The 12,418-nt window shown below is 49.8% G+C and overlaps 1 protein-coding gene across 2 annotated transcripts in view; it reads right to left on the minus strand.

The window, feature by feature from the left end:
• Positions 1-1,873: 1,873 nt before the first annotated feature.
• The window catches only part of POLE (DNA polymerase epsilon, catalytic subunit), a 78,967-nt gene continuing 68,422 nt past the window's right edge, over positions 1,874-12,418 (minus strand). For both annotated transcript variants that reach the window (XM_080986140.1, XM_080986141.1), the window contains 10 exons: positions 12,011-12,184; positions 10,227-10,352; positions 9,368-9,500; positions 8,456-8,645; positions 7,622-7,753; positions 6,397-6,590; positions 6,027-6,227; positions 4,141-4,266; positions 3,166-3,255; positions 1,874-2,438 (listed from right to left, as the gene is read on the minus strand). In XM_080986140.1, coding sequence (XP_080842266.1) covers positions 2,325-2,438; positions 3,166-3,255; positions 4,141-4,266; positions 6,027-6,227; positions 6,397-6,590; positions 7,622-7,753; positions 8,456-8,645; positions 9,368-9,500; positions 10,227-10,352; positions 12,011-12,184 — 1,480 coding nt within the window. In that variant the 3' untranslated portion in view covers positions 1,874-2,324. The remainder of the gene's footprint in view (positions 2,439-3,165; positions 3,256-4,140; positions 4,267-6,026; positions 6,228-6,396; positions 6,591-7,621; positions 7,754-8,455; positions 8,646-9,367; positions 9,501-10,226; positions 10,353-12,010; positions 12,185-12,418) is intronic.

Here is a 12,418-nt window from a genome sequence, read left to right on the forward strand (position 1 = left end):
TCCAGAAAATCACTTTTGTCACTCAGCCAGCCCAAAATAACTTTTCTTGCCATAATGGGCACCTGGTTGGCCATTGTGAGAATGGGATGCTGGACCAGATGGAGCACCGGCCTGATCCAGCAGAGCTCTCCTTATGTCCTGAAGGCGATGGAAACATACTTGCCGGACTTTTCCCCCTGAGGAAGAAGTCCCTTGGCATCCTCTCCGCAGGTACCCAAAAGGAGACTGCGGGCGAAGATTTTTCCCTCCACACCGAGTAAACTTTAACCATCGCAGCATTTTTGGCATCCTTCCATCTCCTTCCCAAGGACAGGGGGAAAGAGAAAAAGGGAGAGTCAGGCAGATAAAAAAGACTGGCACTAATTGAATCAGTCGGCTTTTGCAGTCTAATTAGTTTCCAGAATTCTTTGGAGAATTCTCAGGTTGCTCAGACTTTTTGAAGGGAATGTTTACTGATTCAGCTGTTTTTTTTAATATACAGTATATAAAAAAGGTCAGAGGTGGGGCCCCTCCAGAGCCACTCCCAGGTGTGCGCCTGGATTTCCTGGAATCGTCACGCCCACTGATGCATATCATAGGGATGGGGAAAGGGAAGCTTCATTGAGAGATCAAAGCCACAGGGCATGGCAGCAGTGGAGAATTGAGTATTATTATTTTATCTGATGAAATTAAATGAAGCTTTGGCCCTCCAGATCCCGAACTACATTTCCCATCAGCTCTGGCTAGCATGGTTGAAGGCCAGGGATGACAGCCTTCAGTTGCATTTTAGAGCAGTGGTTCCCAACCATTTTTCAGGCCATGCCCCACCTAAGCATCTCTCAAATCCTGATATCCTCCCCCCACCTGTGACATATAATTCTTATATTTCAAAAGTGAACTCCTACCCATGTAGAGGACGCCTAAAAGGCCATTAACTGTTAGTAACTCATTCTCAAATTGTCCCCCCTTAAAAATCAAATTGCCCCCCTGTGGGGCATGTGCCCCAAATTGGGAACCACAGGTTTAAAGAAAAGGCAAGAGGTGACATGGTCGCAGTTTATAAAATGATGCACGGCAGGGAACAACTCTTCTTCCTCTCTCACGATGCTAGAGCTTGAGGACATCCATGTTTTTCCAGGACAGATACAAGTACTTCTTCATTCACGCAACTATGGAACTCACTTCCACAGGAGGCAGTGATGGCAACGAACCTAAATGGCTTTCATAAGTGATTAGACAAATTCATGGGGAAGAGGGCCATGGGCTGCTACTAGTCATGACGGTTATGCTCTGCCTCTGTGGTTGGAGGCAGAGGTGCACTTGTAGACAGTGCTGGAAACCGCTGGAGGGGAGAATTGCTCTTTTGCTCAAATCCTGCTTGTGGGTTTCCTACAGGCATCTGGTTGGCCAATGTGAGAACAGGATGCTGGACTAGATGAGCCACTGGCCTGATCCTGCAGGCAGGCTCTCACGTGCAAACGAGAGGTGTGTGGGTGGCTCCATACTTGATTAGAACTACAGGGCAGGGAGATGCTTGCCCGCACTACTTCCCCAGGTCAGAATTGCCCCCCAGGATGTGGACTAGATGGGCCTTTGGAAAGATTCAGTAGCCAGGCTCTCCTTCGGTGCTTCAATGTCCACTGGATGACCAGGCCTGCCTAGAATCCTGTGTTATCTCCCTATTAAAGGACTCCTTTAACAACCTTGATCAACGGCTGACAAGCAGCGGCTCCATGATGCTCTTTTGTCTGCTTGCAACTAAATGCCAAAGCTTCGCTTATACTCACTGCAGAACGACAGGGACAGCCGCTGCCTTCCCAACCACAGCAGGAGAGTAGCAAGAGCAGGATTGAGAGTGTGTGTCTGTAGGACTAGGCATCTAGCACATTAGCAATTAACAGTGTGGAAAAAGGATTTATTTACAGCATTAAAAATACACACACACAAACACAGAATAAAATTGGGGCAAAAAAAAGAGAGCTCCGTAATTGAAGGTTTTTTTTCTGTATCTTGCACTCCCAAATCCCAGCAAAAGGAGATCAAAGAAGCAGCAAGTTAGGTAGCCTATTTGTGGAGGCCTCTTCACTTGCTCCTGGTCTTGGTTTCAGAAGACGGTACCCCCCCCCCCCCGATTCGCTCGCCAGAAGGCGTTGCCTGCTTCCCTGCAGCATGCAACAATCGTCAAGCCTCTGAATATTTTTGTCCCAAGGCCGGGCGAAGCTGAACCTGCAGCCTGGCCAGGAGAATAGTCTAGGTCCCAGGACCCCATGGCAGGTGGGGGGGGGGGGCCCTGACGCTGAGGTGCAGGTGTGCGCCAGCCTGTCCACAGCGGTAGCATCCTCATCTTACAAGAGAAGCTGAGGGTTCATCTGAAGCAGCCATTTAATATTCTCCAGCAGGTAGCCCATGTTGTAGTGCCGGGCGATGCTTTGAAAGACCTTCAGCTGTTCCAAGAAGGCCTGTGAAAGTAAGAGAAGAAGAGGCAATGTAGGGAAGTCTCTATAGGATGGATCTGCTTGAGGCAAGGTAAAAGGTAAAGGACCCCTGGACGGTTAAGTCCAGTTAAAGGCAACTATGGGGTTGCGGTGCTCATCTCGCTTTCAGGCCGAGGGAGCTGGCGTTTGTCCACAGACAGCTTTCCGGGTCATGTCGCTAGGATGACTAAACCGCTTCTGGCACAATGGGACACCGTGATGGAAACCAGAGCGCATGGAAATGCCGTTTACCTTCCTGCCACAGTGGTACCTTTTTATCTACTTGCACTGCTCTGCTTTCGTACTGCTAGGTTGGCTGGAGCTGGGACAGAGCAACGGGAGCTCACCCTGTTGCGGGGATTTGAACCGCCGACCTTTTGATCGGCAAGCCCAAGAGGCTCAGTGGTTTAGACCACAGTGTCATGGTACAGGAAGGGACATAGGTTAGTGGGTGGGCACCTGCCTTGAATCGCTGGTTCAATCTCCAGCATCTCCATGCAGGACCGGGAATATCCCCTCTTTCTGAAACCCTGGAGGGCTGCTACCAGTCAGTGCAGACAATCTTGAGATAGATGGACCAATAAATTGACGCTGTACATGACAGCTTCCTATGTTTCTGGGAGGAGAACAGCCACATCCAAGGGAAGGGGACTGTGATGGTTTGAGGAACAGGGTGGAAAAGGGGAGGCTGGCAGGGTCAACCAACACGTACCTTGGTGGGCAGCAGGAGGTCGAAATCTCCAGCGCAGCTGCAGTACACAGGCATGTGGGTGTCTTTGATGCCTTTGCACTTGAGGCACACCTGAAACACAAGCGGTGCTTGGGATAAGGCCCTGGCCTGCCTGCCTACCTGGTCCACATGCTGCCCCTGCCGCACCTTGCAGTGCTTGAGCCCTCCCTGCTGTGGAGCAGCCTCAACCTCTCCTCTAGTGCAGAACCACAATGCCAAAAAGGACCAGGAAGCCCATGCCTGCACACAGAGTGCCAGAAAGAAGAAACACCACCCCCCATCCTGGCTTGGTGGGTCCAGATCATGGAATCACAGAGTTGGAAGGGACCCACAGGGCCTTCTAGTTTAACTCCCTGCAATGCGCAGGATGTTGCAAAGGGCAGGATGAGATATGGGGCGCACAGGAAGCGCTTGCAAAACTGCAGGTGTGAAACTGCATGACTGAACGCTTCCCCCGTATACTAGGGCGGTGTGCGTATGTGCCTTGCCTGTCTAGGTCAGCCTCTCCCAGCTTCGTGTCCTCTAGATCACAGAATCGCAAGTTTGAAGGTACCCCCCCCCCAAGGGTCATCTACCCCCTGCAATGCAGGAATCATGGCTAAAGAATTCCTGACAGATGTCCACCAATGGAATTTGTAGTCCAAAGCATTTGGAGTGCACCAGGTTGGGGAAGACTGGCGTGCATACGTGCGCGTGCACACACACACACACACACTTTTCTTTAAGATATGCCAGTTCTTAATATGGAAATTGCACAGAGAAAACTTCTCCAGCACCCACCAAGCTTCAGCAGACCAGTCTCATTAAATGCCTGGCCCCTGGTCTAGCTTGTGTTTCAGTGCTATCCAGGGTCAGGATTCAAGGGGGCACGAGGAGGTTGCAGGAGCTCCCACTGTGGTTGAGGAGCCAAGTGGGGCTCCACAGGCAAGCTGGGAATTGCCTCTCGTCTCTCCTTACCAGATCTTGAAGGGTGAAGGCCATCAGCTTCTTCTGCAGGGCTTCCACCAGGGCCATCTCGATGGCATCCGAGTCGTACTGGGCCTGGCAGTTGGAGCAGGCCCAGGTAGGAAGCACAGAGCCATCCTGGGAGGGAAGGGGGAGAGAGAGAGCAATGACTGTGAGAGGGCTCCAAATTGGACAGGCTGAGCAGGAAGCTGCATGCAAGAAGTATGGGATGTAATCCATTGGTGCAGTCAAATGCAACATTCCTTGTTCCCCTAGAGTGGGCACAGCAGGGGGATGTTACTCCAGCCAGTATAACTTCCTGTTCCACTGGTCTGGAGTGTCCTCCCCCTGCATGTGACCTGGGAGCTAGGCATGGCTCTGGCCAACTCTACAAAAGAGCCAAGTCACACAGCCATTTTCTCAGTCTTGCAGTTCATCTTGATACTGCTGTTGTTTTGTTCTATCTTTTGCTGCCATGCTGCTCTCCTGCAGCCATTTTGTTCTCTTAATATAATTTTGCTGTCTGCTGGCTCTCAGCCAGCAGCACATGAGTTCAGTGTCCATATGAGATGAACTCACAGATTATTATGTAACTACTAAGTAAAGCCTGCCTTTCAGGGATCAAATCGTGAACTGAAATGTGAGTAAACTTCTTGTTATTTTTAAGGAAAGACTCTTGTGTCTTTATTCTTTTAAGAGGGATCAAAAGGGGACACCAGGAATAATCCACCCGGGCAAGACAGACTGGATTACTTAACTAAAGAGATTCAAACAAATATGCAAACTAGCTTCCTGCTATATTGAGGGGAATCTGTTCTGCTATATCCCTCACTAGCATGAGTGAAGGAAGGATAATACTTATTCATTATACCCTTTTCCTACTATCCTTAACATTCCCACAAGAAGGTTCTGGGTTCAACCAGCCACCCCAAAATCCAGGTAACAGCTGGGACACAAGGCTTTTGATATATAATAATTTAATAATAATATTTATTATTTAAACCCTGCCCATCTGGCTGGGTTTCCCCAGCCACTCTGGGTGGCTCCCAACAGATTAAAAACAGAATAAAACATCAAACATTAAAAACTTCCCTAAACAGGGCTGCCTTCAGAAGTCTTCTAAAAGTCAGATAGTTGTTTCCTTGACATTTGATGGGAGGGCGTTCCACAGGGTGGGCGCCACCACCGGAGCTGGACCTCAGGCTGAACGATGGAGGTGGAGACGCTCCTTCAGGTATACTGGGCCAAGGCTGTTTAGGGCTTTAAAGGTCAACACCTTGAATTGTGCTTGGAAACGTACTGGGAGCCAATGTAGGTCTTTCAGGACCTACATTGGTCTTTCAGGACCTACCTATGGTGGCCACTCCCAGTCTTCAGTCTAGCTGCTGCATTCTGGATTAGTTGTAGTTTCCTGGTTACCTTCAAAGGTAGCCCCACGTAGAGCGCATTGCAGTAGTTCAAGCAGGAGATAACTAGAGCATGCACCACTCAGGTGAGACAGTCTGCGGGCAGGTAGGGTCTTTAGCCTGCGTACCAGATGGAGCTGGTAGACAGCTGCCCTGGACACAGAAATGACCTGCGCCTCCATGGACAGCTATGAGTCCCAAATGATTCCCAGGCTGCGTACCTGGTCCTTCAGGGGAACAGTTACCCCATTCAGGACCAGGGAGTCCTCCACACCCACCCACCTGCCACCTGTCCCCCCAAAACAGTACTTCTGTCTTGTCAGGATTCAACCTCAGAGAGCCACTGCCACCCAGAGTAGACAGTATGGGACTGCAAGGATAAACAGCCTGAACAAAAGCAGAGAGGGGAGGCTGCATATTCTTCCATCGCCTGTTCTCTAAACTAAAAAGCACTGCTTTGGAGTCAATTGGCAATCACGACTTAGCTGGTACCTGAGAGAGGGCTGGGTCCTTGCAGAGGTCCAGGTCTCGGCAGAAGTTGCAGTTCCTGCAGATCATCTCTGGGATGACGTAAGAGCGACAGGGGTCCCGGAACTGGGCCTCTTCCGAGAACTCCCCCACTTCAATCAGGCGGAGCAGGTCTCGTTTCAGCTTGCTCACCTGGTTGGCGATGTTCGTGTCCAGAGACAGTACCTTTGGGGGTGGGAGGGCAGAAGAGAAACAGGAGATGAGCCAACCGGGCTCTTACAGAGTGAAGTGGGAGGGGGCAGGAGAGAGAACAAGGCCCCATTGTGAGATCACAGTACATCCGCCGCTGACATGGTCACAGCTGTCTCTCCCCTCTGCCTACAGTGATGCTCACCTTGCAGACGTACTTCACAAACTCCAGCGCTGGATTGTTGAGCATCAGGTGGGAGCCGGGCAGAGCAGGGAACATCTCGGAGGGCTCCGTGGTCCGTCGGGAACCGGTCACCTTCTTCTGCACCTTCTGGGTGATGGTGAAGAAGCTCTGGGTGAGCTCGTTGGTGACGTACTCCTGGGAGAAGGTGATCATGCCTGAGGGGGCGGGAGAGAGGAAGAAGATGTATCTGAAAACGGGATGTGGCTCAGCCAGCAAAGAAAATACCATATTTTTCAATGTCTAAGACACCCCCATGTTTAAGACAACCCTTATTTTTTTTAACCTGAAATTAAGTTGCTTAGCTTTTATTGGGGGTGGGGGTCACTTCCGCCAATCACTCACCTGCCTGCCCACCGCTGCCGATCGGACACCTTGCCACAGCTGCCAATTGGCTACCCGCTTGCTGCCACCAACAACCCACCCGCCCTTCGCCTGCCCAGTTGCCGCTGCCAATTGCCAGCAGGCCTTGCTGCAGCCACCAATCACCCGCCCAATCACCGCTGCCAATCTCCTGCTTGCTGCTGCCATTAATCCTTTTTTTGTAAATATTTTTTATTAATTTTCAATTAAAGACATTTCAGTTAATAATAAGTCAAATTGAATCTCACCACATTAAAACATAAACAACAAAACCAATTATACAGTTCAAAATAAACAATTTCGGAGGGGTGGGGACTGCTGCCATTAATCGCCATTAATCTGCATTTACTATCCGTGTATAAGACGACACCCAATTTTTGCCAATTTGTTTTTTTTAGCAAAAAGCATTGTCTTATACATGGAAAAATATGGTAAATAACAAGATCTCTATTTCACGGGTGCGGAAACTGAGACCTGGTCATAGGGATCTGCTTACCCCTTCAGGAAATTGTCGCTTTGTTTTAAATTGTGCATGTGGGTTTTTTAAAAAACGTCAAAGTTACCTGCATGCACAAAACAGACAGAAGCGACTTGCCTAGTAGTCATAATTAAAAATACTTCCAACATTTATAGAACATTGTTCAAAGCCCTACCTATAAGAGTTTGGTTGGTCAGCAGAGGGAACTGGGAACTGGCCTAAGGTTATTTCCATCTTGGTTAATTCACAGTGGAGGCCAGATTTGAGTCAGACGCCTCAGCACTCCCCAGGACTGGGTTATCTCACCCAAGGGTGCAAGACCAGGGAGGGACGTGGCTGGGTACTCACCAGGCATGACACCTGCCTCTCCCACAGGCTCCTGGGAGACTTGGCTGCTTGCTCGTCTCTTGACTGGGGTGCTTCCAGGAGCGCTCCGACGCATCTCTTCCTTCATGCTGTGGTAGACAGCAACGATGTATGCTGGGGAAATGGCAATGGAGTCATGAGAGGACAAGCAGAGAAGCGTTTGCCTCAAACTCTGCTTACAGGGACCTCTCTGGCTCCTCCCAGCCCCACCTGCTTCACCCCTGTTTGTGGAAAGAATGGTGGGCACGTGAAGGGTCAAGCATCGCCTCCCCCCACCCAAGCAACTGCTTTCCCCTAAGCAGGGCCTTCTTGGGAGCCACAGCATGAGCCTCCAGTAGTTTTGGACTACAATTCCCATCATCCCTGACCACTGGTCCTGGAAGCTAACGATGCTGGGAGTTGTAGTCCAAAAAACAACAACAAACCACAGCTGGAGACCCAAGTTTGGGAAACCCTGTCATAGTGGTGAGTGTCGGAAGAGGACCTGGAAAAACACAACCCAGGTCACTGGGTGATCCAGTTACTGCCTCTCAGCATCACCATGACCTCGCAGGGTTGTTGTGGGGGATAAACGACGGGGAGAACCATGTATGTTACCTTGAGGTCCTTGGATGGAAAGGTGGGAAATTATGCAATAAATAAGCAAGCATGCAAGTCATAGGGGAAACAGGCAGCAAATGGAATCTGAGCAGACTCTGTGTTGCAGAACTTGAGGGAGGAGAGGGGCTCTCAGAGCTAGAAGCAAAACCCTTTGTCCTCCCCGCCAGGTAGGATTCAGCTTCAATCACTGGGGCAAACCTAGGAGCTCCTCCTCACCAGACACGATCATGAGGAAGTAATTCTGGCAGGAGGCTGCTTGGGGCAGGTACTGCATGATGTTCCAATTGTTCTCCAGCAGTTCTTCCACGCCATTGTCCTCTTCAGCCCCTTCTTCCTTCTCCTCTTCTTCTTCCTCCTCCTCCTCTTCACTGCCTTCGACGGAGACTGCCTGTTTATCACTGATCCCCTGCAAGGAGGGGATGGAAGACAAGATGCCGACAGTCTGGCAAATGCCCCCTTCCCACTCGGTTTCTGGACCTGGGGCAGGGAACCCTTTCTCAGGCCAAGGGCTGCATTTGTTTCTGGGAAACCTGCCGGGGGCCACATGGCAGTGGTGGGCGGGGCCAGAGGAAAAAGTGGGCGGAGCAATAGACTTTAAAAATAAAAATAAAAATCTTTGTATAGTAGGCTAGTTGCTACATACACAACTCCCTATCCTCCATCCAGAGAAGGAAGGGCAATGTCAGAGTTCAAGGACATATTCCAGCCAGGGGGAAACATTGGAGAGGGGTGTGTGGCTGGGAAAGAGCCACAAGGGCCAAACAGAGAGTCTTGGAAGGCCATATTGGGGCCTTGGGCCAGGGGTTCCCCACACCTGACCTAGGGAGAGAGAGAACACCACTCCTCCGTGTAGGCAGGCAGAGAAGCCTGCACCCGCACCTGAGCCAGGAGATCCCAGGGGATCAAGTACAGTGGTAATTCAGTTTTCGAGTTACCCGGAAGTAATTGTTTCCATTTTCGAATGTGCCTTGGAAGTTGAACGGTTTTCACCACTGAAATTGAAATTCTCCCTTTGAGCTTCAGTTGTCGAACGTTTTGGAAGTCAGACGGTCTTCCGGAACGGATTACGTCTGACAACAGAGGTACCACTGTCCTCCCCAAATGCGCCTTCTTTGCTGGTTTTCTTACCTCCCCGTAGTGGATCTGAGACGGCACTTTGCCCTTGATCCCGCCGTAATTAGCTGGGTCCATCCACAGCAAGAACTCCCAGCAGCGCGAGAAAGAAATGGTCAAAGAGTGGAAGATTTCTCTTGAATGGATGCTGGAAGAGGAAGGAGGGTGAGCCATGCAGAATCTCTCAGGGAGGCAGAGAGAGAGCTCCCTCCGCGGCCCCAGATGGAGCCGTCAGGAGAACAGCCACAATGTGATTATGAGAAAAGCTCAGCCGCCCACTCCCTTGACCAGAAGCAAGTCTGTTGTGTAGCACCCATGGCCCTGAAGGGACACAAGGCTACAAGGAGCATGGGCTGGCAAGTCCGGGGTGCCTTTATCACCCTCCCCATATTAAAAGAGAACTGGCATGGTGCAGTGGTTAGAGAGTTGGACTAGGAGCTGAGAGATCCCCATGAAGCTCCCTCAGCCTAACCTACCTCAAAGGGTTGTTGTGAGGGCAAAAGGAGGAGGAGGAACAGAACTACTACCATTTTTTATGTGCTGTAAGCTGCCCAGAGTGACTGGGGAAACCCAGCCAGATGGGCGAGGTATAAAGAATAAAATGATGATGATGTATAACTCCTTGAGCTTCTTTGAGGAGAGGCGGGGTAAAATTACAACGAAATAGAAATAAAATGAAAAAGGTCAGTCTCCTTTCATGGTGGCTAATAAGTGGAAACCAAGAAGGAACTTAATGGAGTGAAGGAGACAATGGGGAGATTTAGACTAGGCGCAAAGCCAAAAGGCACGTCTGAACACAGGGTCCTTCACCAGGCATTTGAACGTCGAAAAGGGAGGGGGGCCAGGTGGACAATTGAAGGGGTTCTAGAAGCACCTGTTGGTGATGTATTCCACGTAGGCCAGGGCATCCTCGATGCGCCGCTTCTTGGTGCATAGGATGATGCGGTTGAAATTGGCGTAAACCACCGAGGAGCCGAGGCGCTTGAACTCTGCCACCAACCTGGGGAAAAAGAGAGAGTGGAAGGTGAAAAGAAAAGAAAAGAGAAAAGGGGCAGCTGATGTTGCAGTTGTGGATGGATCTATGCTATGTACAAGTGGCGACCTGGGACAAAAATGTGAAATGCGCGCCTCTGACCCTCCAAAAGGAATGTGGATCTGATGCAGGGTTCCAGCCTTCCATAGGAAAGTGGGCTCCTGTGGGGCTTGCTGAGTGGAAAATTTAGGAGGTAAAAGGTCACCAGCCCCAAATCTGGTGGGCTTTTTTTGCGGGGGGGGGGGGGGGCTATATACCAGGGGTCCTGAGTCTGGAGAAAGGAAAAGATATCCCTCCCTCCTGAAACCGTCTGATACAGGGAAGGGAGTTTTAAAACCTCATTATGCACCACCTCCCACAAACCTAATGCTCCTATTTAGGACTTGAGCAGCCAATTCTCCCCCCCCCCCCCCCACTCTGCTCTCTCTATAATTTGTTTGTTGATTGGAGGGGGGGAAGGTTGTAAAAAATAAATAAATCCATCAGGTTGAGGTTCACCCAAACACACTGATATTAACCTGTATGTTTAACTTAAGAAAGATGTACTGATGGTTATTATATATTTCATGAGAGTTGATGGTGGTTTTCATTTATTATTATTATTTCTTTTTCCATTCTTAAAAAATGTATTTATGGTCCTTCTATTTTCCCTTCCCTCCCCTTTGTTAAATTTGCACATAATTGCGTGATACATAAAATATGTTTTTAAAGAAAAAAATTTGCACATCAGAAAGTTGTAATGATAAAAAGGGATTGCTGAGCACGGCCGAGAGGCACCACCTAGTGGGCTAGTCCAGGATTACAGAAGCGAATAAGTTTTTGGATGTTTTTCACACCACCAGAAATCAACCAGCATTGCTTGGGAATCCATAGAAACAATTTTTTTTGGAACATTTCATCTGCCATCTTGATTCAGAATGGCACCTGAAGCAATACATCCGTACATCAATATTCTCTCTTCAATCCCAGGAAGAGATTGCACCAAATTGGGTGGCGAATATCTTCAGAGGTGTCCAAATCATTGCAATTCAGAATGGTTTGGGTCCACCACCTTGATTCAAAATGGCACCTGATGGGTGTCCAACTATAGCCAAAAAACAATCTCCTCCAAATTTGTGCCAAATTTGGCAATGGTATCTAAAGAGGAGGGACAGGGGTGGCGCTGTGGGTTAAACCACAGAGCCTAGGACTTGCCAATCAGAAGGTCGGCGGTTCGAATCCCCGCAACGGGGTGAGCTCCTGTTGCTCGGTCCCTGCACCTAGCAGTTCGAAAGCATGAAGTGCAAGTAGATAAATAGGTTCCGCTCCGGTGGGAAGGTAAACGGCGTTTCCTTGCGCTGCTCTGGTTTGCCAGAAGCGGCTTAGTCAAGCTGGCCACATGACCCAGAAGCTGTACGCCGGCTCCCTTGGCCAATAAAGCGAGATGAGCGCCGCAACCCCAGAGTCAGTCACGACTGGACCTTATGGTCAGGGGCCCCTTTACCTTTTTATCTCATGAGGCATCTGAATGCGAAGAGGAGAGAGGAACAAACCACTCCCCAAAATGTACAATAGGCAAGTTGGCTATCTATATTTTTTATAAACACACACACAAGAGAAAGAGAGAGAGAGAGATATGGACTCACTGGAGGAAGAGCTTCTTCATCATGCTGTGCAACATGCGGTGCAAGGCAGGATCGTAGAGCAGCGAAGTCGGGGAGCGCAGCCAGCGGTAGAAATGAATCACCTGGTTGTCGGCGTAGACGTTGTGGTACTGCGTGATCTCCTTCACCCAGCCAACCACCACGCTCTTCAAGACCCTGCGAGCGAGCAGAAAGGTGGAAGCTGACCACTAGATCTACAGAGCTGCAACTAGAAATCCCACAAACCCAAGCAATTTCTCTTCTGACGCCACTGCTGCTTTCCACTGTCTGCCCATTCTTCTATTTTTCCCCGATGAGATGTACCGTATTTTTCGCCCTATAGGACGCACTTTTTCCCCTCCAAAAATGAAGGGGAAATGTGTGTGCGTCCTATGGGGTGAATGCAGGCTT

This window comes from Podarcis pityusensis, assembly GCF_964106645.2.
Source record: "Podarcis pityusensis genome assembly, chromosome: 16".
Classification (NCBI taxonomy): Eukaryota; Metazoa; Chordata; class Lepidosauria; order Squamata; family Lacertidae; genus Podarcis; species Podarcis pityusensis.